The sequence below is a fragment of the Ovis aries genome, chromosome 23 (assembly GCF_016772045.2).
Source record: "Ovis aries strain OAR_USU_Benz2616 breed Rambouillet chromosome 23, ARS-UI_Ramb_v3.0, whole genome shotgun sequence".
Classification (NCBI taxonomy): domain Eukaryota; kingdom Metazoa; phylum Chordata; class Mammalia; order Artiodactyla; family Bovidae; genus Ovis; species Ovis aries.
The window spans coordinates 32,966,654-32,990,506 of record NC_056076.1 but is presented as its reverse complement, the minus strand read 5'-3'; the positions used below and the strand labels follow the sequence as shown (position 1 = coordinate 32,990,506).

Sequence of the window (23,853 nt, the reverse complement as noted above, 5' to 3'; positions counted from 1 at the left end):
CTTAGGGGCCCACAAGTCCAAATTAAGTGAAGTCTGCATTCAAGTTGTTGGCATCCCCAGAAATCGAAACGTTTCAAGACTTAATCCAGTTAATACGGACTTCAGTATGCTTTAGATTTTAACTCAGCTTCCATTAAACTCCTTCCTATTGAGCTTTTTACTGATTATTTTTCTTACAAGTTGTAGGGAGGAGTTAGCTAGATGGAAGATTTCAGTATTAAAAATTAAAAAAATGAGATAATTCATTCAAATGGCAAAAAGTTGTGTTTCTATTTGATATCTTTGTTGTTGTTCAGTTGCTAAGTTGTGTCCGACTCTATGCGACCCCACGGACTGCAGCACACCAGGTTTCCCTGTCCTCCACTATCTCCCAGAGTTTGCTCAAACTCATATGCATTGAGTCAGTGATGCCATCCAACCATCTCATCCTCTGCTACTCCCTTCTCCTCCTGCCCTCAGTCTTTCCCAGAATCAGGGTCTTTTCCAATGAGTCGGCTCTTTGCATCAGGTGGCCAGAGTCTTGGAGCTTCAGCTTCAGCATCAGTCCTTCCGATGAATTTTCAGGGTTGATTTCCTTTAGGACTGACTGATTTGATCTCCTTGCAGTCCAAGGGATTCTCAAGAGTTTTCTCTAGCACCACAGTTCAAAAGCATCAATTCTTCAGTCTCCTTTCTTTATTTTGAAAGGGATGCATTTAAGATCTTACGCTGCTTAAGTAGCTAATATGAAAAGCAATACCCAAGTCATTTGCATTTATTTTTGGAAAACAATCCAACTCTTGGGGAGTCCCCTCATATAAACTTCTCTCTTTCCTTTGTGGTGAGGTGCATTTCTCTATCAGCCTTTTGTTAACAGTGCCCTGGGCTACAGCTGGGCACAGCTAGTCACTAAGCGAATAACTCACTCCGATGTTAGCAGGTTCGGAGAAGGCAATGGCACCCCGCTCCAGTACTCTTGCCTGGAAAATCCCATGGACAGAGGAGCCTGGTAGGCTGCAGTCCATGGGGTTGCTAAGAGTCGGGCACGACTGAGCAACTTCACTTTTGCTTTTCACTTTCATGCATTGGAGAAGGAAATGGCAACCCACTTCACTGTTCTTGCCTGGAGAATCCCAGAGACAGTGGGCCCCCGTCTATGGGGTCGCACAGAGTCTGGCGTGACTGAAGCGATTTAGCAGCAGCAGCAGCATGTAAGCAGGTTTGGGCTGTTTTGCTGTTGAATCGTCCCATTATTCTGTTTGATTGACTGGATAATATATATATATATATATATATATATTCTGTTAAGAAATTGTATCAAAGCAACAACTGAAACACAGGGAGTACTTAGAACAACTAAATTGACTTAAATGATGCACTTTTCTCTCTAAAAGGTGTCTAAGTATAGAAAGTCTGCAGTGACATTACTGAGACGCACATGGTGATCAGAGCATCTTTAGTTGTGACTGTTTATTCCCGCAGGTACACACATTAATCATGTACAGAATCACCTTTAATCTTATTGCCCCTCCCCCACAACCAGTATTCTTTTTTTTTTTTTTCACTGTTTATACATACTGGAACATAATGTACACAGAACTTTTGTTCATGTTAAATTCTGTCAGGCATTTTTCTAGGTGATAATATTCCATCTGGTTATTTCATGACTCATCTTTTCTATTGTAGACTTCTTTCCATTTTCAGAAAATTTTTAGTTGTGGTAAAATAAATAACGTGGTAAATAACATAAAGTTTACCATCTTTAACCATTGTTAGGAGTACAATTAAGTGTATTTAAGTACATTCACGTCGGTGTGCAGCCCATCTCTAGAACTCTTTTCATCTTGCAAAACTGAAACTTCATATCCCTTAAACAACAACAGCTCATGCTCTCCAACCCCCAGGCCTTAGCAACCGCCCTTCTACTTCCTGTCTCTAAATTTGACTGCTCTAGGTATCTCATGTGAAATCATACAGTACTTTTCATAACTGGTTTATTTCGATTAGCATAGTGTCCTGAAGGCTCATTCATATTGCAGCATGTGTCCGAATTAACTTCTTTTTAAGGTCAAATAGTATTTCATTGTTTATACCCACCATGTTTTGTTCATCTGTCCCTCAGTGGACACTCAGGTTGCTTCCACCTTTGGTTATCGGTGAATAATGCTGCTAGAGTATGGGCATGCAAAAATCTATTTGAGTTCCTGGTTTCCGTTCTTTTGAGTGCATTCCCGTGTGAAATTGTTGGGTCACGTGGTAATTCTATTTTGATTTTTTTATGTGTGTGGAGCCATGATACTGATTTCTATGGTGGCTGCATCATTTTACATCGCCACTCACAGGGCACAGTGGTTTTCATTTCTCCATATCCTTGTCAACACTTGTATCAGTATATTTTCTGCTGTTTTGATGGTGTCCATTTTAATGGGTGTGATGTGGTATCTTGTCGTGGCTTTGATTGGGATTTCCCTAATGATTAGTGGTGTTGAACATCTTCTCGTGTGCTATTAGTCACTTGTATATCATTTTTGGAGAAATATCGATTCATGTCCCTTACTTGCTTTTTAATCAGGTTGTTCGCTATTTTTGTTGAGTTGTAGAAGTTCTTTATTTAGTCTGGACGTTAACCCTTTGTCAGGTGGGATTTGCAAATATTTTCTGCCATTCCATACGTTACCTTTTCACTTTGTTGATTGTGTCTCTTGGCACAGAAATCATTGCCAAATCCAGTGTCACGAAGCTTTTTCTCTATACATACAGTTCTTTTTCCCACCCAGGTTTTTCTTATTCTGGATAATGTTGCAGTGAATGACTTCATGGACTTAGCTTTTTTTCTTCTGTTGGCATTATCTTACTTTACTTGTAGAAAGACAAGTGAAATGCTGAATCAGTTTCGTCTCCTTAAAGCCCGTATTTGAAAATACACAGAGGCTATCACAGGTCCTGTTAGCAAACATTGTGTCTCTGAAGGATGGTTTGAGGCTTCTAGAGAAGCACTTAATGATGCCTCGATGGGTGATTCTTGACCCCTATTATCCTCTGGACTGTAATCTTGAAAACAGCATGGGTCACAGAAAAGGCACAGGCCTTTTAGGAGCAGTCCGTGTAGGGGGTTGAGTTTAGGTGACTATTTCTTCAGTCTTCAGGTTTGAAGGTGACTGCCATGGGCTGATGAAGTTCAGATGGCCCCAGATTTCCTTGGTAATACACCAAGTCCAGCCTCCCCACTCATTTGAAGGGGAGAAAAGTCATTTTGGAGATTCTAAGAATGTAACATTATATGAATACAGGACATTTTCAGAAAAATCAGTCTTAACTCTTGCCATTTGCCACCATGTTTAGGGGATAAAATTACATTTGAAAAAGCACATGCGGTTAGTTATAATTACTTAATGGAAGGATATTCCTTTGAGAATCAAATATGTATGTTACCTCCCACTATATTTTAAGAAACAGTCTTCATCAGTCCAATTTTTAATCTGTTAGAGAAACTTTGTTGTTTTTAAATTCCCATGGCAATGTTCATAAATTTAGAAACAGAATATCCACTGCATCTTTGTGTTTTTAACAGTTTTCCCACCTTTGGGAGAGGCTTCAGACAGAAAATTTTAAGTCATTTTATTACTGATGGTTCATACTCAAAAAGCAAACTATGACAGTGATTATTAGAATCCTTCTCATCAAAGAATTCCAAAAGACATCACCTTTGGGGAGTGTTTTTATGCTTTTTTAAAGTTTTTATTTTAAATAATAGCTTATAGCTTCCAAAGTATATAAAATAGTTTAATCCATACCCATGTTCCAATCAGGCAGCATTAATCAAGTCATGGGAAATCATGTTTTATGTACACTTCTGCTGACTTTTAATTCTCCTACCTCAAATTATTTTTGAAACGAATCTCAGCCATCATTTCATCTGTAAATGCTTTCATATTCATCTCTTTAAAAGTCCTTAAAATGTAGGAGTAATACCATTTTCATACCTAAAAACTTAATACTGATTCACTAATAGCATCAAATACATATCAGTGATCATTTATCTGATTTGTTTTTTGAATTTTCTCTTTTTCATAAGGAAAAACTTTCCATATAGTAAAGAATATGTAAATATCACAGTGTCAACTACTTACATCCAGATAAAAGATATTTCTAACATCACAGCATCCTTCCTTGGGCTCTTTCTCAGTCACTACCCCCTCAAAGGTACCACTGTTGTGCAGTCTGTCATCATTAGTGGTCAGAATAGTGATTTCGAACTTCATGTAAGTGGAATCATTCAGTATATACTCTATATCCGACTTCCTTCACTCTGCATCCGTGAGATTAATTCATGTTTTTACCTTTAGCAGTAGTTTGTTGTTTTCACAGCTGTGGACTATTTCGTCCACTGCTGCGATTATTTGATCCATTCTACTGTTCATGGGCATTTGAATTGTTTCCAGTTTGAGGCTGCTAAGAATAATACTATTAAAAAACCATACATGTCTTTTGGAGGCATAATAATGCAATTCTGTCGTACGTGTATACTTAGGAGTCAACTTAGTCATAGACAGACGTGTAATTAGTAGATCAGAAATGTGGGTGGGATGAGGGGAGGAAATGTGGATGGGGCTTTAGTAGAGTGGGCATATTGCTGTAGTAAATACTGCTAGGCAGTGTCTTAGAGTCCAGAGACTCCACATCTCACTAACACATGGTGTTATTACCAGTCCTTATAAGTGTGGCCAGTCTGATGAGCATATAGTGGTATCTCATTTTGATTTTAATTTGTGTTTCTCTGATAATGAGTGCTTTTCAACACTTTTTAATATATGTATTAACTTTTGGATATCCTCTCATGAAGTGCCTGTCCAAGACTTTTGCCTCCCCCCCATTTTCTTCAACTGGGTTGCCAGTCATTTTTTTTTTTAACTAGTTCATGGATGTTCTTTATGTGGTCTCAAGATGAGCTGTTTGTTGAATATGTGTATTTGCCATTTTCAGTCTCCTGTGAGTGACCAGAAATTCTTAATTTTAATTCAGTTATGTTATTAAGTAATGTAAATCTACAGCTTTGTTGGTCTTGCAAATTTGATTTGGCCCTTCTAAGTATTTTGCTTTTCCATGTATATTTTTAGTTTAGTTATGGAGCACTTTTTATCTCCATGTAGATTCTAGAATCAACTTTTCAACACACCCTCCCCTGGGATTTTGCTTGAGATTGTATTGGAGCCACAGTTCAGTTTAAGAGAAGGTAATTGCTGCTGCTGTTGCTGCTAAGTCGCTTCAGTCATGTCTGACTCTGTGTGACCCCATAGACGGCAGCCCACCAGGCTCCCCCATCCCTGGGATTCTCCACGCAAGAACACTGGAGTGGGTTGCCATTTCCTTCTCCAGTGCATGAAAGTGAAAAGTGAAAGTGAAGTCACACAATCGTGTCTGACTCTTAGCGACCCCATGGACTGCAGCCCACCAGACTCCTCCATCCATGGGATTTTCCAAGCAAGAGTATTGGAGTGGGGTGCCATTGCCTTCTCTGGAGAAGGTACTATGTCAGCAATTATGAGTCTTCCAATCCCTGAGAATTGGATGTCTCTTTATTTACATCAGTGTTTCACAACTAGGGTTGATTTTGTCCAGATACTACATTTGGCAATCTGGAGACATTCTGGTTGTCACAGCCTTTGGGAGCAGTGTGTGTAGAGGGAGGCAGTAGCTTGTACTCCTGTCGTCTTGTAGGTAGAGGACAGAGACGCTGCTCAGCATTCTACAACGCATAGGACAGCACCTCCCCGACAAAATTATCTGGCCCCAAATGTTAAGAGTGCCACTGTTGCAAAATGTTGACTTTCTCATTTTCTTTATTGTTGTGAGTTTTTGGCATAGCAGCGTTGTGCATCTTGGGTAGAGTTATCCTTAACTATTAATATTCTGGTGCTATTGTGATTGATAATATTTTAGGTTTCGTTTTGTAATTGTTGCTAGTGTATGTGTGGATAGAGGTGAAAAAGATGTGAGTTCTATCCCTGGGTCAGGAAGATTCCTTGGAACAGGAAATGGCAACCCATTCCAGTATTCTTGCCTGGAAAATTCCATGGACAGAAGAGCCTGGTGGGCTATGGTCCATGGGGTCGCAAGGAGTTGGACACGACTAAGCACACACACATATTTGTATTTGTTGTTTTATATGTCTCTTATGTCCCAGTTGTTTTATATGTATTTTACAAGCTCCCTTGCAGTTTTCTCCTCCTTACACTTTTTTATTGTTGTTGCAGAAACTAGCATCTTTCCTTCTTTGCCACCAGCATTGGTGTTGATGATTCTTGCACGCTTTGAGAACATTTCCAAATCTCCAAGTTTAATCAGTTCATGTAGAAACACATGTGGGGGTCAAGGTTGATTTAGAGGAGCTCGATTAATACATGATCACCCGGATCAGGTCAATGGAACAAGGGACTCTTGTTAGATGAAGTGCTTACAGCACCAGGCTAAGGGCAGCAGGAAGATTCCTGCTTCTCCATCAGTTCATTACCAAGTGGCTAATGCACCTCGGTGGCCTGGGGTTTATGGAGACAGTACCTCAAGGAGGGAAAAATGTTTCTCTTGGGCTGATTTGTCACTTAAATGAGAAGAGGGTATGTGAAGTACTAAGGGCTTGGCTAGGGCACCATGAATCATTAATAGCCTCGGCTCCCAGAAACCTAATTTTAGTCCAGAACAAGAAGCAAATGTAGCAACACTAGGCTCTTGATTAGCTTCTTTCGTTTCTCTCATGGACAGTGGCTGATGTGTGAGCAGGGAGCGGGCAAGGATGGAGGAAGCCGGGCTGCTCAGCGATTGATTGAAGTGTGTCTGTTTCTGAAAGGCGGAGCTCTTGCGTTCCATCACTGATTTGTCTTTGTTGGTTGCCCGCTGTGTGTAAGGCATGACGATGAGGGGGACAAGGCAGAAAATAGCATTCTGGAGAGGACCCTGATTACACAATCCAGATTATAATACTGCGAGATGGGAGTCTGTCATGACAGGTTAAGGGAGAGCCGTGGAGTGGAAAACTGACCTCTGACCTGGCTGGTGCAGAGTTGGGAGGACGGAGCCTGCCCTGCGTGCTCGGGAGGTGTGTTAGAGCTGGTTCATGGCTGTGAGCGCTGGTGTGGGATTCTTCACCCGTCACTAGACCTTCCTAATTCTTGTAGATCTAAGTACCTGTGATGCGGGGGTGGATAGGCTATTCGTCACCTTAGAGTTGGAGTAGCTACCAAGTTGATAGAGGATTAACATTTCAAATAAGAGTTGCTGATCCTCACCCTTGCCCTCAGTATACACCCCCAGTCCAAGAGGAAAATGGATGTGCTTGCCATTTGACCCAGCAATGCTACCTCTAGCAGTTTATTCCAAGAGTAAGTTTAGACTCTCTGCAAAGATACATGTACAGGGATGTTCCTCTGAGCACTGAGTATATGTGTATGTACACATACATATATCCATCTAAATGGCACACTTTTCCTCCCATACATACCCCCAAACACACACATGGTTACATAAGACATAGACTAAATTTCCTACAGGGGATTGACTAAATACATTGTTTGTGACTTTGTTTATAGTAAGCATATATTATTTACATAATAACAAAAGCAGGACCATTATTTTTAAGAAAGCTGTTACAATTTGCTTTCCTTTTTAGCGCCGTTTACAGAGATTTGGATTTTTGTACTAATTGTGAATTTGAAGCAGAACGTTTATCCTTATATTCTTTAAATTGGATTGGTACTAGTTTCATCTGGCTTCATATGTATAAAATCGGATAATGACTGTGTCTTATAGCAGGGTGGTGACTGGCTCCATGAGTCATTCTCAAAGTTCTTTGCATGGGATAAGTGAGTTTGGCTTAAGTTATAAAACCTTTTGGTCCACTCTGAAAATAATATTTTATGTGTGCTAACCTTTGAGCATGTTTTGCATTTTAAAAGGAAATATTAATGTCAAATGATATCACTTGTATGTGAAATCTAAAAAAGCAATACAAATGAGCTTATTTACAAAACAGAAATAGACTCACAGACATAGGAAACAAATTTATGGTTACCAAAGAGGAAAATGAATTGGGGGGGGGCGCGGTGGGTAAATTACAAATTTGGGATTACCGTACATATTGCTGTACATAAAACAGATAACAAGGATCTACTGTAGAGCACAGGGAATGCCTTGTGATATATTCAATGCCTTGTGATAACTTGCAGTGGAAAAGAATCTGAAAATATATGTAGAACTGGATCACTTTGCTCTGTACCTGAAACATTGTAAATCAACTGTACTTCAGTTTTTAAAATTTATAGAAATTTAAAAAAATAAATGTTAATAATCTTCCTTTGGCCACATTTTCCCAGATATCAGATTGATTTACTAAAGCAACACCTATTATAATATGACCTTGTTCTTGCTTTGAAGAGTCAGGTGAGGGGGAGGTTCTGTAGTGATAGATATGTGAACTTCCTTGCCTTTTTTACTTTATTCTTGGGGTAATTAAATTGACTTGAAGACCTTAACAACTTACATTAAATAATTATTAGGAGTCTGCAGTGATCCTGGTATATCAAATGTTTTTAAAATTTTTACAAGAAAGTAATTTTAATTTTACTTTGTTTTCTTAACAGAAATCATAGCCCGTTAATGAGTTTTGGAGCCAGCTTTGTCAGTTTTTTGGTAAGTTGATGTGGGAAGAGGTTGTGGTGGGAAGGAAGCAAACACCATAATGTCTGTCTTTTAATGGTTACTGGCTGTATAGATACACTCTTGTGGAAAATTGCAGTTTAAAACTGGAATATAACTTTTGCCTATACACCAACACGTATGAGATCAGTTCAGTTCAGTTCAGTCGCTCAGTCGTGTCCAACTCTTTGCGACCCCATGAATCGCAGCACGCCAGGCTTCCCTGTCCATCACCAACTCCCAGAGTTCACTCAAATTCACGTCCATTGAGTCCGTGATGCCATCCAGCCATCTCATCCTCGGTCGTCCCCTTCTCCTCCTGCCCCCAATCCCTCCCAGCATCATAGTCTTTTCCAATGAGTCAACCTCCGCATGAGGTGGCCAAAGTACTGGAGTTTCAGCTTTAGCATCAGTCCTTCCAAATAACACCCAGGACTGAGCTCCTTTAGAATAGACTGGTTGGATCTCCTTGCAGTCTAGGGGACTCTCAAGAGTCTTCTCCCACGCCACAGTTCAAAAGCATCAATTCTTCGGCCCTCAGCCTTCTTCACAGTCCAACTCTCACATCCATACATGACCACAGGAAAAACCATAGCCTTGACTAGACAGACCTTTGTTGGCAAAGTAATGTCTCTGCTTTTGAATATGCTATCTAGGTTGGTCATAACTTTCCTTCCAAGGAGTAAGCGTCTTTTAATTTCATGGCTGCAGTCACGATCTGCAGTGATTTTGGAGCCCCAAAAAATAAAGTCTGCCACTGTTTCCCCTGTTTCCCCACCTATTTCCCATGGAGTTATGGGACCAGATGCCATGATCTTAGTTTTCTGAATGTTGAGCTTTCAGCCAACTTTTTCACTCTCCTCTTTCACTTTCATCAAGAGGCTTTTAGTTCCTCTTCACTTTCTGCCATAAGGGTGGTGTCATCTGCATATCTGAGGTTATTGATATTTCTCCTGGCAATCTTGATTCCAGCTTGTGCTTCTTCCAGCCCAGCGTTTCTCATGATGTACTCTGCATATAAATTAAACAAGCAAGGTGACAATATACAACCTTGACGTACTCCTTTTCCTATTTGGAACCAGTCTGTTGTTCCATGTCCAGTTCTATGAAATATCCTTCCTTAATTTAAAAAATTAAATGCTTATGTTTTCTAGAGTATTATATTTTTTCCAAGCAAAGTCCTTTTTAAAATAAAAATGTAATTGAAAGATCAGAGGGCTTCCCTGGTGGCTCAGCTGGTAAAGAATCCACCTGCAATGCAGTAGACCTGGGTTCAATCCCTGAGTTGGGAAGATCCCCTGGAGAAGGGAACGGGTACCCACTCCAGTATTCTGGCCTGAAAAATCCCATGGATGGAGGAGCCTGGCAGGTTACAGTCCAAGGGGTCACAAAGAGTCGGACAGGACACTTTCACTTTCCAAAAATTAAAAATGCATTAGAGTTTAAAATAGTCAGACTTTGGATAATGAAAGTTTGAAACTAAACTTTTATTAAGTTTATCAAAAGTTTATTATTTATTATTATTTATCAAAAGTTTAAAACTATTGAATAAATGTGGACTGGAAGACAAGTCAATTTTGCAGACAAAGTTTCTCAGTTACTACTGTGTTTTTGAATGTTAGTATTTAGGAATTGAGGGAATAGGTTGCAGTTAGGTTTTAAAGTAAATTGGGCAATGCAGAAAATTGAATGCTTTTGTTTTTCAGAAATACTTATCATACAAACTACTTTCAAACATAATTTTAAAGAAAGTATCTTGTATATAACTGCAAAAAAAAAAAAAAAATAGTCCTAAGTAGAGACTGAGAGAAGTAAAGTGGGGAAAGCATTTAGATTCCAGACAGAAAAAACTCACCAAATGGGCGTGTTGTATGCAGCCTTGCAGCACCAGTGACAGGCACCAGACCAACTTCTGGTGACATGGGTTTTCATTCAGGCTTCTTTATTCTTATTACCAGGTAATAGAACAAATCTTTTTTAACAATTCTTAAGGCCTACTGTTTGCAGCATAGTTCCAGATCTTAAGGAAAGTGGTACCAGGTGGGGGTCATAAATGGTACCCACCCGTGTAGCAAGGAAGGATGCTAGAGAGACTTGGCAAAAGGCTTGCTGGGTGGGAGGAGGTGAGTGGGGGAGGGAGCCTGTAGCAGGGAGGGAGGCTTGCACAAAGATGGCTAGTGTCTGGTTGGAATGGAAAAGTAGTCTAGAGTCATACAGAGAAGGCCTAGGATACCAGAGTGGGCAGGTTGCATGTGATGGAGGTGGAGAACTAGTCACAGTGAGTTCATCAAGTCCTTCCAAGAACCTGGAGTCCTGTCTCTGCCCCAGTAGCGCATTCATCTCAGAAATCTCAGTTCTTCTGGGGGAAAGTAGCAGGTTTTCAGCAAAGAAGTGATCATTTCTATCCCAATGTGGCCTGAAAAAGTCTACCAGGATTGGGTGCTCAGAAACTAGCTGTCAGTGGGAATTTTTCACTGGGAACAATAAGAAATGAGTTCTTTATAAATGAATCCATTGGAATTGCTGTCCCTGAAAAGACTGATAGTTTTCAAAGAGTACCTGCTGGCTGATGTTTCATTAGCATTTTTTGCTGTGCTTGATGGACCCAGGGATCCCATGCATGGGTAGAAAGTCTCTATTCTAGACGCTGAATTAAGTGGGCCAATCAGAAATTGTATACAATGATTCTTTTTGTTACTGTGTTTAATAACAAAACCTTGTAGAACAGTAATTGCAAGGACATGTGTTAAGCATGTATTTTTTCATGCTGGTGTAGTGGAGATAATGTTCTTCATATTGAGATTATATTTTTTTCAATGAATAGTGTGTGTGGTAGCATTCTGATTCTTTTGCTAGGAATAAGTCATTTAGATGGCTTTCCCCCCCTCCCTCCTAGTTCGGAGTTGTATTGTGATAAATTGGCCTAAATTTTCAGACACTTGCGATTCATTCATTCTTTCCTTATTTCTTTCTTTGGAAGAATGCCATGATGACATTTGAGGAAGAAAAAATGCAGTTGGCGTGTGATGACTTAAAAACTACAGAAAAGCTGTGTGAAAGTGAAGAGGCTGGAGTAATTGAAACAATCAAGAATAAAATTAAGAAGAATGTAAGTACTGTGTCTTTAGGTTATGAACTATGTGCCTCTTACTTAGAACATTCTTCATTTACTTGGTTTTTGGTGTTTAGAATATGACTGAAGCACCGAGCGAGTCTTACAGCTTTTGATTACGTAAAGCATATTTCTTTCTTTTTTTAATGTGGACCATTTAAAAAGTCTTCATTGACTCTGCCACAACATTGCCTCAGCTTTATGCTTTGGTTTCTTGGTCCCAAGGCATGTGGGATCCTAGCTCTCCAACCAGGGATCGAACCCACAGCCCCTGCATTGGAAAGTGAAGTCCCAAGCACTGGACCACCAGGGAAGTTCCTAAAGCATGTTTCTTAAAGCAATAGAATCCCCCTTAGTCATTAGAACTTTTCAGTGCATATTCTCTTGGTATCTTAACATTATCTTCTTCCACAGTTGGCTCTGTGGCCAGGACGATTGTCATGACGCTTTCATATATGTGTTTCATGTTTTGCACTTTGGCATAATTCAGGAATTTAGCTACTACCTCCTTTTCCCCAGGCCTTCCCGGTCTTGGGTAATAAAATAGTCACAATGACATCATAATCCACTTGTCCTCTTTTTTTTCTTTCAATTTTCAGTGCAAAAGGGCTAGACTTTAGAGAGGTGTCCTCCTACCCCTGATGTTTCTGGAGCACCCAGGGGTCTCACACGTGTCACATGTTTAGCTGACAAACCAGCCTGTTAGTTTCAGACAGCAAGAGCCACTTGTCTTTTCTGCTCCCTTACGTCGCTCCAGGTGGCTTCACCTCTGCTCTGGCTTCTGGGGTCTCCCATGAGGAAGCCATAGATGGGCCCAGAGTACCGTTTCCTGTGGCTGCAGAAGGGCCAGAGTTCTCGATTCCTCTCTCTCCAAACCCTATATCAGTCAGTGACCAAGTCTCGTTGCCTCTTTCTTAAATACGTCCTGAGTTCATCTCCTTTCCTTGCCAGTTTCCTAGGCTAGCCAACAGTCTCCACTTGCCTAAGACAACCCTCACTGGCGTTTCTGCCTCCAGTCTTACTGTTCTCTAATTTGTTTTCCAAAGTACAGTCACTGAGATGCAAATTACATGTTGCTGATTTCGTTTTCAGTGTCCCTGCCCCCTCCCCCCGACCACTGCCATCACACTAAAACCCAGACTTCTTTATGTGGCATTGACTTTTCGTCTCCGTAGAATTTTTGTATCCCTCTTGACCTGGTTCCTGTCTTCTTTAGTTCTTCCTCGATGTCATTTTCTCCAAAGACACATATACTTAGTCCTAAGTCCTGTTCATGTGTCTCCTACAGGTTCCCATAGTTCCCTATACTTCATCCTTCAGAGCATTTGCTACATTATATGGTCATGAGTGTGCCTTCATTAGACTGTAAGCCTATTTACGTGTCTGTCCTGAGCATCTAGTACCATGCCCATCACATAGGTTAGTAATCAACATTAGTAATGGGTCCTAATGCAATTTAAAAAGCATTATCACATGGGGTAGAGTATCTCACTAGCCCTTCCAGCATCCCTGCAGAGTAGATGTTATTATAAGCAAAGAAAACAGAGGCATCAATAGATTGACGTTTTCTTGAGCAAACAAAGTAATAGGTGCTGGAAGTAGGACCAGGAACAACAGGGACCATGGGTGAATTCTACTAATCTAGAAAAAAGAGAAGCCAGCCATTTTGTCACATATACTCGGCATACTTTTGTCATGCTTGCAAAAGGCTGTCATTTCTCATATCATCCTGAAAGCATATGAAAACTATTTAACCTGTTTCGTTCAAGTTTACCTTATGTTAAGAAGGCACTGTTCTATTTCAGAGTGAATTTTCTTCATTTAGCATTCATAAAACCAAAATCTTACTAAAAAATAGGGTTTTAGGTAGTCATCTTTAGAGGGTATCGACTAAAATTTCAAGTGCAGTTTGTGATTCATTCAAAGCTAATTTTTAATTGAGAGTGTTTTCTCCTCAACTAACGTTATAATCAGGTTCCAACCCTCACATCTCAGTCGCATGCACCAAAGGAATGAACCCTAATATGGGTCCTTCCTGAAGGCAGATGACTGTCAAGTGGCTTTTCACATTATTTACCTGGGGTGGTGTTTTATGCCTTTAGTAATTTTTTTTTTAATAAATAACTTTGTTGTTTTTGTTCCTGTTGTTCAGTTGCTAAGTCATGCACAACTCTTTGTGAGCCCATGGACTGTAGCACGCCAGGCTCCTCCGTCCTCCACTCTCTGGGAGCTTACTCAAATTCAACTCATTTGAGTTGGAGATGTTATCCTACTATCTCATCCTCTGCTGTGCCTTTTTCTTGTTGCCTTCAACCTTTCCCAGCATTAGAGTCTTTTCCAGTCAGTTGGCTCTTTGCATCAAGTAGCTAAAGTATTGGAACCTCGGCTTCAGCATCAGTCCTTCCAATGAACACCCAGGACTGATCTCCTTTAGGATACACTGGTTGGATCTCCTTGCAGTCTAAGGGACTCTCAAGAGTCTTCTCCCACACCACAGTTCAAAAGCATCAATTCTTAGGCACTAAGCCTTCTTTATGGTCCTGCTTTCACTGTACATGACTCCTGGAAAAACCGTAGCTTTGGCTAGATGGACCTTTTGTCAGCAAAGTGATGTCTCTGCTTTTTAATACACTGTCTAGACAGGGAGGCCTGGCGTGCTGTGATTCATGGGGTCGCAAAGAGTCGGACATGACTGAGCAACTGAACTGAACTAGGTTTTTAACTTATATATATACAACTTACATAATGTAATAACTTTTTAACTTACATTGTTTTGAAAATGGTAAGACACTAAAGTTTTGTGTGGGCTTTCATGTTCCCCATGAAGTGTTTCTATTATTGAGAATATTTGTCTTTTAGTTACAAGGCTCTTTGAGTTACAGCATTGTGTTGATAACAAAATAAAGCTAGGCTTAATGGAGGAAGCTAGAACTCCCAGGCTCAGAGTGTTGTGTAAATTTGGTCTTGGATTTTAGTGACAACTGTTCCATACTTCCTATGTGAAGTTATTCCGCCCAGTAAAGTAATAGTTTTTTTGGAAAGAGTGTTGTTGTTCTTGGGTGTGATTTATCCGTGTGTACTTTCTTCCCACCAAACAGGTTGATGTCCGAAAATCTACCCCCTCTATGGTTGATCGGCTTCAGAGGCAGATAATCATAGCTGACTGTCAAGTTTACCTGGCTGTGCTCTCGTTTGTAAAGCAAGAATTGTCAGGTATGCTAAAGCATTGTTTTTTTAACAGTTTTTGCTATTCAGTGGACACAACTGGTAATACCCCACACTTTTTTTTAGAACACCTTGTATTTCAGTCTTTGAAAACATGTGGCACCTGTTTGGGGTGTGATTTTGGTTTATTACTTGAGAAATTGATACCATGAGGGCTTAAGGTGAATTTAGTGGAATAGTTTTAGTTCCAAAATCATTTTCATCCTCTTGTCTGCAGCTAGTCTGTCATACTTAGAGATATTACCTGTGCCTTAGATAGAGTGATAAATTGGCAGGTTTTTTTTGGTGTGTGGGTGGGAATCAAGCTGCGATAATCACCCTTGAAAGTGAAATATAACCAGTTCGTTTCTCAGAAAATTGTTATTGAAAGCCTGAGCATGGACTAAAGATTTCCTAACATACTTGAATGACCAACATTTTAACAACCCTTAATGAGGAGTATAAACTGATTCTTATTAAGTTTGCCCAAGACAAATTTTGTACAAGGATTTTGTAGCTTTAATATCTTCAGTGGTGTAGATTGGAATGGAGGCTCTCAAGAGTTCACTGTACGATTAACTCTGATACTAGTTCTTCCTCTTATGTGGTTTTATATCTCTGTTGCCGACGGCAGATATCTCACTCTTTGGAAGCTAGGGTCTACTTGAAAAAAAATGAGTGTTCAATAAGGAAATCAACTATAAATCACAATGAGAAAAGCATTTTCTTCCAAACCCGAAGTGAAGAAGGGTTTGTTGCTGCTAAGTCATGACATACACGTTTCTTGATCTGGACTACTGGCAGCCAATTTCCTTTTCTTTCTTCTCTGTCTCCATCTCATGCTTGAGGATGGTATGTTTCTTTGGCTCAAGTAAAAAGGATTTAACTTTTATTGTGACCTCCTAAATGTGGACTTTCTAGAAATTATCTTTGTGGGCTTAAAAAAAAATTCAGAACCTAAAAGTAGACAGCTCTTTTATTCAGTAGGAATTTTTAGGCCTTCAAGCCGAGGAGACAGTGTCTCAAGTAATTCTGAGAAAACTGCTCCAAGGAGTTGAAGGAGGAGTCAGGTTATATAGAAGTTTTGCAACAAAGAGCAGGTAGTGTGAACATCAAAAAATGATTGTTGATTAAAGGAAACCAGATAACCCAAGTTAAGGGATTAAATGCTTTTCTGTATATGGGAAGATACAAGAGTCTGGGCTCACTGAAATCATTCTGTTGATATGTACCTCAGCTATCTGGGGCCAGTATCCTGTTCTCACCTCCTGAGCTTCCTCAGGGCTCCCTGTAGTGAGCGGCTGCGGTCTGATGACTGCTAGAGGGCAGGTATTCTTTCCTTCCTGAGTTGCCTCAGGACTCACCAGCTTACCATTTGTGCTGGAGAGGCAGGGAGGCTGGGGAGGGAGACAGGTTCTTCCATACCACCCGAGGAAGGAATCTGCACTGTTACTTGGAGGTGATGCTGCAGAACAGCCAAGTGTCTAAAGTACAGGTGTAATAAGGTTTAGCCAAGAGCACTCCAGTGGTTTCATAGAGACTGCCAGTGGTGGTTCAGGAATGCGGTAGAGGATTTGACACTACCTGTGGGATAAGTTGGATTCAGATGGTGCTTGCATTTATTTCCTGATACTAGGAAAGAATGAAGGCAAAAGGAGAAGGGGTCAGCTGAGGATGAGATGGTTACATAGCATCACTGACTCAATAGACATGAGTTTGGGCAAACTCCAGGAGATAGTGAAGGACAGGGAAGCTTGGGGTGCTGCAGTCCATGGGGTCGCAGAGACAGACCCGACTGAGCAACTGAACAGCAGCAAAGATGCTGCGCCCTCACTACTGTGTGGTTGACTCTATTTAATGAACAAAATAATACATGGTTCTTGCCATCCAGACTAGTAAAGTGAAAGTGTTGGTCACTCAGTCATATCTGACTCTGCGACCCCAGGGACTGTGGTCACTAGGCTCCTCTGACCATGGAATTCTCCAGGCAAGAATATTGGAGTGGGTAGCCATTCCCTTCTCCAGGGATCTTCCTGACCCAGGGATTGAACCAGGGTCTCCTGCATTGCAGGCAAATTCTTTACCAGCTAAGCTACCCAGGAAGCCCCGAAACAGACCTCAAACAAGGAATTTAAGCCCTGTGAAGAAAAACCAGTTGTCATGGTGGATAATAGTTTTTTTTTTTTTTCTTCAAGTCATTCTTCAATATATTTATTATTAGTGTAGGAAAATGATTTCAAATGCTTTTTTTTTTTTCATGCTTCTCTTTATAGCATATATAAAAGGTGGGTGGATCCTTAGGAAAGCCTGGAAGATTTACAATAAATGCTATCTGGACATCAATGCTCTTCAGGAGTTGTATCAGAAGAAGCTAACAGAAGAGGCTTTGACTTCTGACGCTGCAAATGATAACCACATTGTGGCTGAAGGGGTGTCTGAGGAGTCTCTGAACAGACTGAAAGGTGCTGTGAGCTTTGGATACGGCCTTTTTCACCTTTGCATATCCATGGTGCCCCCAAACCTGCTCAAAATCATCAACCTGCTGGGTTTTCCTGGAGACCGCCTGCAGGGGCTTTCTTCACTGATGTATGCAAGCGAAAGTAAGGACATGAAGGCCCCTTTAGCTACGTGAGTAGCTATATTGCAATGCTTTGGTAGATAATATAGTTGAAAGTAAGTAAGCAACCATCAAAACCTTTATGGGAAACTTCAGGTAAAATCAGTGCTTGGTTGGTTGACATGTTGCCATGCCTTTTATGTTTCAATGGAATGCCAAGGACCATGTTTTTGGTGATGTTAAGGAGTTAACTTTGGAAAACAGAGAGAAGGAAATGGCAACCCACTCCAGTATTCTTGCCTGAAGAATTCCATGGACAGAGGAGTCTGGTGGGCTACAGTCCATGGGGTTGCAAAGAGTCAGACATGAGTGAGTGACTAACTTTCTTTTGGAGAACAGAGCACTGTTCTTAAGTCCCATGAGTCCTGTATTTAATTTTTATTTATTCATTTTTTAATTTTTGTGAAAAGTCCCTCTTCTTCACCATTTTCTTTTCAAAATTTATTTTTACTTTTTTGATGAGTCCTGTATTTTAAGCAGGCAAAGTGATCATGATTTATAAGCATTTAAAAGCACTGACCCTGACCAGTCACTGAGATTCATAATCCTGATTTTGGATTTCAGAGGATATAAATTTCATAAGGCTGTTCTGTGATTCTGAAATCTCTCATATCCTCATGTTGGATAATTTTTCTTGAGGACTCTAGTTGGTCCATTGGTCTCTTACTGTGGCCTGGATAGTCTGTGCTGTTCAACTAAATTGAGTTATATGGTATTGTTCAGACTTGAATTATAATTATTTAAATAGAAAAATGTGAAGAAGCTGATATAACCATCCAGAGCAAGGATTTATCCATTTCATCATCAATTAAAAATTGTATTTTTTTTTTTCAATCTGGTAAATGTCACCGACTCTATGGCCATGAGTTTGAGTAAGCTTCGGGAGTTGGTGAAGGACAGGGAAGCCTGGCGTGCTGCAGTCCATGGGGTCACAGAGAGTCGGACATGACTGCGTGACTGAACTGAACTAAAACATCTCCTGCTATTTGCAGTTTGAATGATTTTATGAAATACTGTTTGTGCTTTGATATTGCACCACTTGTCAGAATTTTTCCAAAAGATGTTGGTATCACAGAGAACCTTAGTGAGCTAGATTTCTGCTTACGTCAGTATTGAGGAATTTGGATGTCTACTCCTAATTGTTTGGTAGCGACTGTAAAAAGGTCATTCCTTTTTCATTGTAAAAATATTCATGCCTTCCCAAACTCATTATATTATACTAACAGTGGTCCTTCATTAATTTGACTTAGCAGGTTTATAACTTGTGATAATATGTCTTTTTAAAAGACATTTTCTGAGAAAGGAATGAACTGAATTAAAAATAATGTGAATTAGTCTGATCTCCAGAAAAGGATCAAATTTATGCACACTGGAAGCATATATTTACATAAAAACATTTGTTGTGTTGGTTACACGATTTTTGTCTTTTAAAGCCGATCCCAGTGACTCTGTTTTGTTTACCTAGTTTAACATGGCCTTTTTCTTGCAAGGGACAAGTTTGAAGTGAGAGAATTTTAAGTAACTTATTTGTTTGGTTTTCAAAGGCAGAGAAAGGGCCCTTCTTCTATTCCTGTAACTTATTTTTACTTAATTTGGTGTAATTTTGATTATGGTTCCTGTATTTAAATTCAGGGTGTGAGGCTTACTTACAGTCTAACTTTTGTGAACACAAGGGAAAACAAACGCTTTCCTTTTGTAAAAAGTAATGTGGAAAGTAATTATAAGGGGACAGTAAATTCATGATCACCAGTCACCGTCTCTAATTTATGCATTGATGAGTACAGAGTAGAATTCAGAGATTTACGTTAATGATGCCTTCAGCAGTCCGTCTAGAAGCCTTAGAAGAACTGCGTGCTCCTGTCACCTTATTCTCCTCCCCTGACGGGAGTATGCTGATTTATACATTGTGCTCGAAAGTCGTGGTTTTCCAAATATGGATCGAAATAACACGGGGAAAGATACAGAGTTTTACTTACTCAGGGACTGCTTAGCGAGTTTTCTGGAAGAAGTGTGTATGGGAGGAGCACAGGCTGCTTATTTTCGAGATTGGAAACACTGGCAGCAAAGTGCGCGTCTCTCACGGGTTCTGTCCCTCTTCTTCAGATTAGCGCTGCTCTGGTATCATACTGTGGTCCGCCCATTTTTTGCCTTGGATGGCAGTGATAACAAAGCCGGCCTGGATGAAGCGAAGGAAATTCTTCTCAAAAAAGAAGCTGCTTATCCAAACTCTTCCCTCTTTATGTTTTTCAAGGGACGCATACAACGACTAGAGGTACTGTGCCTTCTCCAGCTTTTTAAAAATAAAGCCTCTGTTGCTTGAATCTCTAACTGTCATTCAGAAGGGGCTAGTTCCTAAGGAGCCAGAATGTCACAGGGCTGACATTTTGCGTCTTGCGTTCGTCATCGCTGTGGGAGCCTCTTCAAGGAACCTGGAGTGTTTATTCAGTTCCCTTCTGTCCGTAGCTATGGGTGAAGCAGGGCCGGGATCCCTCAGAGGTAAGACAAGATGCTGTGCCCTGAGCTGAAGACACGGGAGCCCTTGTGAATGTCTTAGTTAAAATACTAGGTTGGCTAAAACATTTGTTCGGGTTTTCCCATAAGATGTTACGTGAAAAATCCGAACAAGCTTTTTGACCAACCCAATACGATTTTTTTCCTTCTCTGGAGTTACCAATAGTCTATTTCCAAATGTTCATCCTGGCTGGCAGTTGATTCATGCTCATGTTATTGCCTGAAATGTCAAGGACAGCAAAGACTCTGAAACAGTAGTAGTCCGTATTACTTTTTCATGGGCTTCATGTGGCTAGGTCCTATGCCAGGGGCTTTCACACACACCATCCCATTTAATCCTCAGAACAATCCCAGGACAGAGAGAAAGATCTCCTGCATTTTACAGGGAAGGTCAACAGGGTTCTGAACAGGCTTCATGTGACCTCTGAGCTCACCCAGCGAGCTAGGCTAGGCTTTCTCATTCCAGAAACACCACATACCCTGGCCTTTGAGGGGGTTCTGCTTCTCTCTGCACCTCTTTTTTTTTTTTTTTTTTTTTGTGGCTTCCCAGGTGGCTCAGTGATAAAGAATCTGCCTGCTAATGCAGAAGATATAAGAGACACGGTTCAGTCTCTGGGTTGGGAAGATCCCCTGGAGAAGGAAATGGCAACCCACTGGAGATTCCCATCGATAGAGGAGCCTGGCGGGCTACAGTTCATGAGGTTGCAAAGAGTCAGACATAACTGAGTGTGTCTGAGTACTAGTATGTGCCCCTAATTGTACACAGTCATCTACAGGAAGAATATACCATCTCAGTGCCTGCCTACCAGTACCTGCACCTCTTTTTTTATGTCAGCTTGCTTGAGGGCACAAGGAACTGAAGAAAAATGAAAATCTTTTTTTAAAAATGTATTTATTTTTAACTGAAGGATAATTGCTGTACAGTGCTGTGTTGGTGTTTTCCATACAACAGCGTGAATCAGCCATAGGTATACAGATGTCCCCTCCCTCCTGAATCTCCCTCCCACCTCCCACCACATCCCACCCGTCTAGGTCATCACAGAGCACCAAGCTGAACTCCTTGAGTCATATAGCAGCGCCCCACTAGCTGTTTTACATACAGTAATGTATATATTTCAGTGCCAGTCTCTCAAAGTTTCTCTTTGCCGCACTGCGTCCATAAGTCTGCTCTCTATGTCAGAGTCTCTATTCCTGGCCTGCAAATAGGTTCATCAGTATCATTTTTCTGGATTCCATATATATGCATTGATATGATATTTGCTTGTCTGGTTTCACTCGGTATAACATCGACCTCACTAGAACTGACTCACACGAATTCGTTTTTATGACTGTATCACAACTTCTTTATCCATTCATCTGTCAGTGGACATTTAGGTTGCTTCCGTGTCCTGGCTGTTGCAAATAGTGCTGCAATGAACGTTGGGGTACATGTATCTTTTTAAATTACGGTAAAATGAAAATCTTTGTAAGAACTGAATCACGCATGTGAAAGAAGGTGACTGTTAACACGATGTTCCACCCACATGCTCACTAGCAGCTACTAGTGCATTAGTGTGAGGTGTAATAACCTCTGCCCTCAGTTAACCAGGCATCCACAACATAATCCATGCTAGAAGTCAGCCCCCTTCCCCCCAAAAAAAAGCCCACACGTGCTTGTGAAGATGTTTGCCTAGGAGTGTTTTCATAAGCACAGGAAGTGATTTTTTCACTAATTTCTTGTTGGCAGTAGAGGGTATGTTACTTCCCCAATAATGTCTCTCCTCAATGAAGTGTCTCCTTAAATCGAAGGACGCCTTACGTTTATATATGGAATCATATTTTAAAGATTATACTAATATTTACAACTGAAACACTAAAACCTCCCCAGGATCAGACTTACGTAAACCCATGTCCAAGTCATTTTTCTTCTCATTATTTTGACACCGTTTTTCTTTCAAGTCAGGCTCATGAGCCTTCAGTGACATTTCTCTTCTTTTCTCTTGCTTTCTTAAAAACGTAGTTTTGATCAGACTCCTGTGTGATCCAGTCTGCTGTTAGTGAATTGTTCTTTCAAGCTCAGGGTTAGGGCCCTATATGTGGGGAAGGATGTTCAGGCTATTGAGGTTCCCGTCTCCCTTGGGTCTGTGCAGGGGGAAATAAGCCTGTAGAAGGAAAATTTTAATTGACTCAGCCTTCTCACTTCAGTGGCCATTTCTAAAATGAAGAAAGCTGGGGACAGGGTAAATGCTTTCTTAGATGCATGATGCCTTTCCTTTAAGAAACTGACATTCTGAATAACTCTGAACATGACGAGACTAGGTTTAGTGTTCAAAGGAGACTTGCTTAGTGGGGGTGAGAGCCTGACATTTGCAGTTGGGTTCAGTGCAGCAATGAGGCCAGGCGTTAGGCATGTCTAGATCTCTCTTGATCAGTGGATGCCCTTCCATCTCTCCCTTGATCAATGAGTGCTCTAAATTGGGTTTTGAAACTGCTAAATAGAAATGCAAAAGTCAGGATTTATGTTTCATTGTGCTTTCCATAAGACCCTGATGCTGGGAAAGATTGAAGGCGGGCAGAGAAGGGGACGACAGAGGATGAGATGGTTGGATGGTATCGCTGACTCAGTGGGCATGATTTTGAGTAAGCTCCGGGAGTTGGTGATGGAACAGGGAGGCCTGGCGTGCTGCAGTCCATGGGGTCGCCAAGAGTTGGACACGACTGAGTGACTGAACTGATGCTTTCCATTTTCATTAATTTTTCAGCTGGTGCTCTGGGACAACCCAGAGGGATAGGGTTGGGAGGGAGGTGAGTGGGGGGTTTAGGATGGTGGGGCACATGTACCATCATGTGTATGGCAAAACCCACCACAATATTGTAAAGTAATTAGCCTCCAATTAAAATAAGTTAATTAAAAAGAAAACAATGCTTATCTTGTACTGAAAACTAGTAACTTCTTTTTTTATAAAAAAACTTTTATTTTGAAAAACAGTTATTTATGTTTATTTGGCTTTCTTAAGTCTTAGTTGTGGCACATACGAAGCGGGATCTTCGTTGAGTCATGTGGCTTCGTCTTTCATTGTAGCTCACAGGCTCCAGAGCGTGTGGGCTCAGTAGCTGTATGCGTGAGCTTAGTTTCTCCCCAGTATGTGGGATCTTAGTTCCCTGACCAGGGATTGAACCCACATCCTGTGTATTGCAAGGTGGGTTCCTAACCACTGAACCACCAAGGAAATCCCTAATAACTTATTTTCCCCAAAAAAACTCAATTTAGCATGATTTTACCTTGTCCACAAATCATCTCTGGTAGGGACTGAGTGAAAACTAACTCTGAGTGCTCACTCGTTGTCATTGGGTTGGTTCTAGAAATGAGGAAGCCACAGCATCATCAAAGGGTCTTATTTATAAGCATGATTTGGGAAGGCACATACTGCTGCTACTGCTGCTGCTGCTAAGTAGTTTCAGTCGTGTCCGACTCTGTGCGACCCCATAGACGGCAGCCCACCAGGCTCCCCTGTCCCTGGGATTCTCCAGGCAAGAACACTGGAGTGGGTTGCCATTTCCTTCTCCAATGCATGAAAGTGAAAAGTGAAAGCGAAGTGGTACCCCCAGCAGATGTTCAGTCTCTTTCGCAGTAGGTCATTGGGATCTGAGTACCGGTGGTAGACTTCAGAGCTCCTCTGTCATGGAGCAGTTTGCTTATCCAGCTGATACTTGGTTTTAAGAAAAAAAAGGCTGAAAGATCCATTCCTGGTCTTGATTGGTG

General features: G+C 40.9%; 1 protein-coding gene across 2 annotated transcripts in view; it reads left to right on the top strand.

Annotated features, from left to right (window-relative positions):
• TTC39C (tetratricopeptide repeat domain 39C) overlaps window positions 1–23,853 on the top strand; it is a 103,169-nt gene that overhangs the window by 34,674 nt on the left and 44,642 nt on the right. Inside the window, exons 2-6 of one of the 2 annotated variants that reach the window (XM_004020472.6) lie at window positions 8,613–8,661; window positions 11,648–11,776; window positions 14,878–14,992; window positions 17,257–17,611; window positions 19,704–19,872. In XM_004020472.6, the coding sequence (XP_004020521.3) occupies window positions 8,613–8,661; window positions 11,648–11,776; window positions 14,878–14,992; window positions 17,257–17,611; window positions 19,704–19,872 (817 nt within the window). Of the gene's footprint in view, window positions 1–8,612; window positions 8,662–11,647; window positions 11,777–14,877; window positions 14,993–17,256; window positions 17,612–19,703; window positions 19,873–23,853 lie in introns of those variants that run through there. The other variant, XM_060405216.1, reaches the window with a different exon arrangement.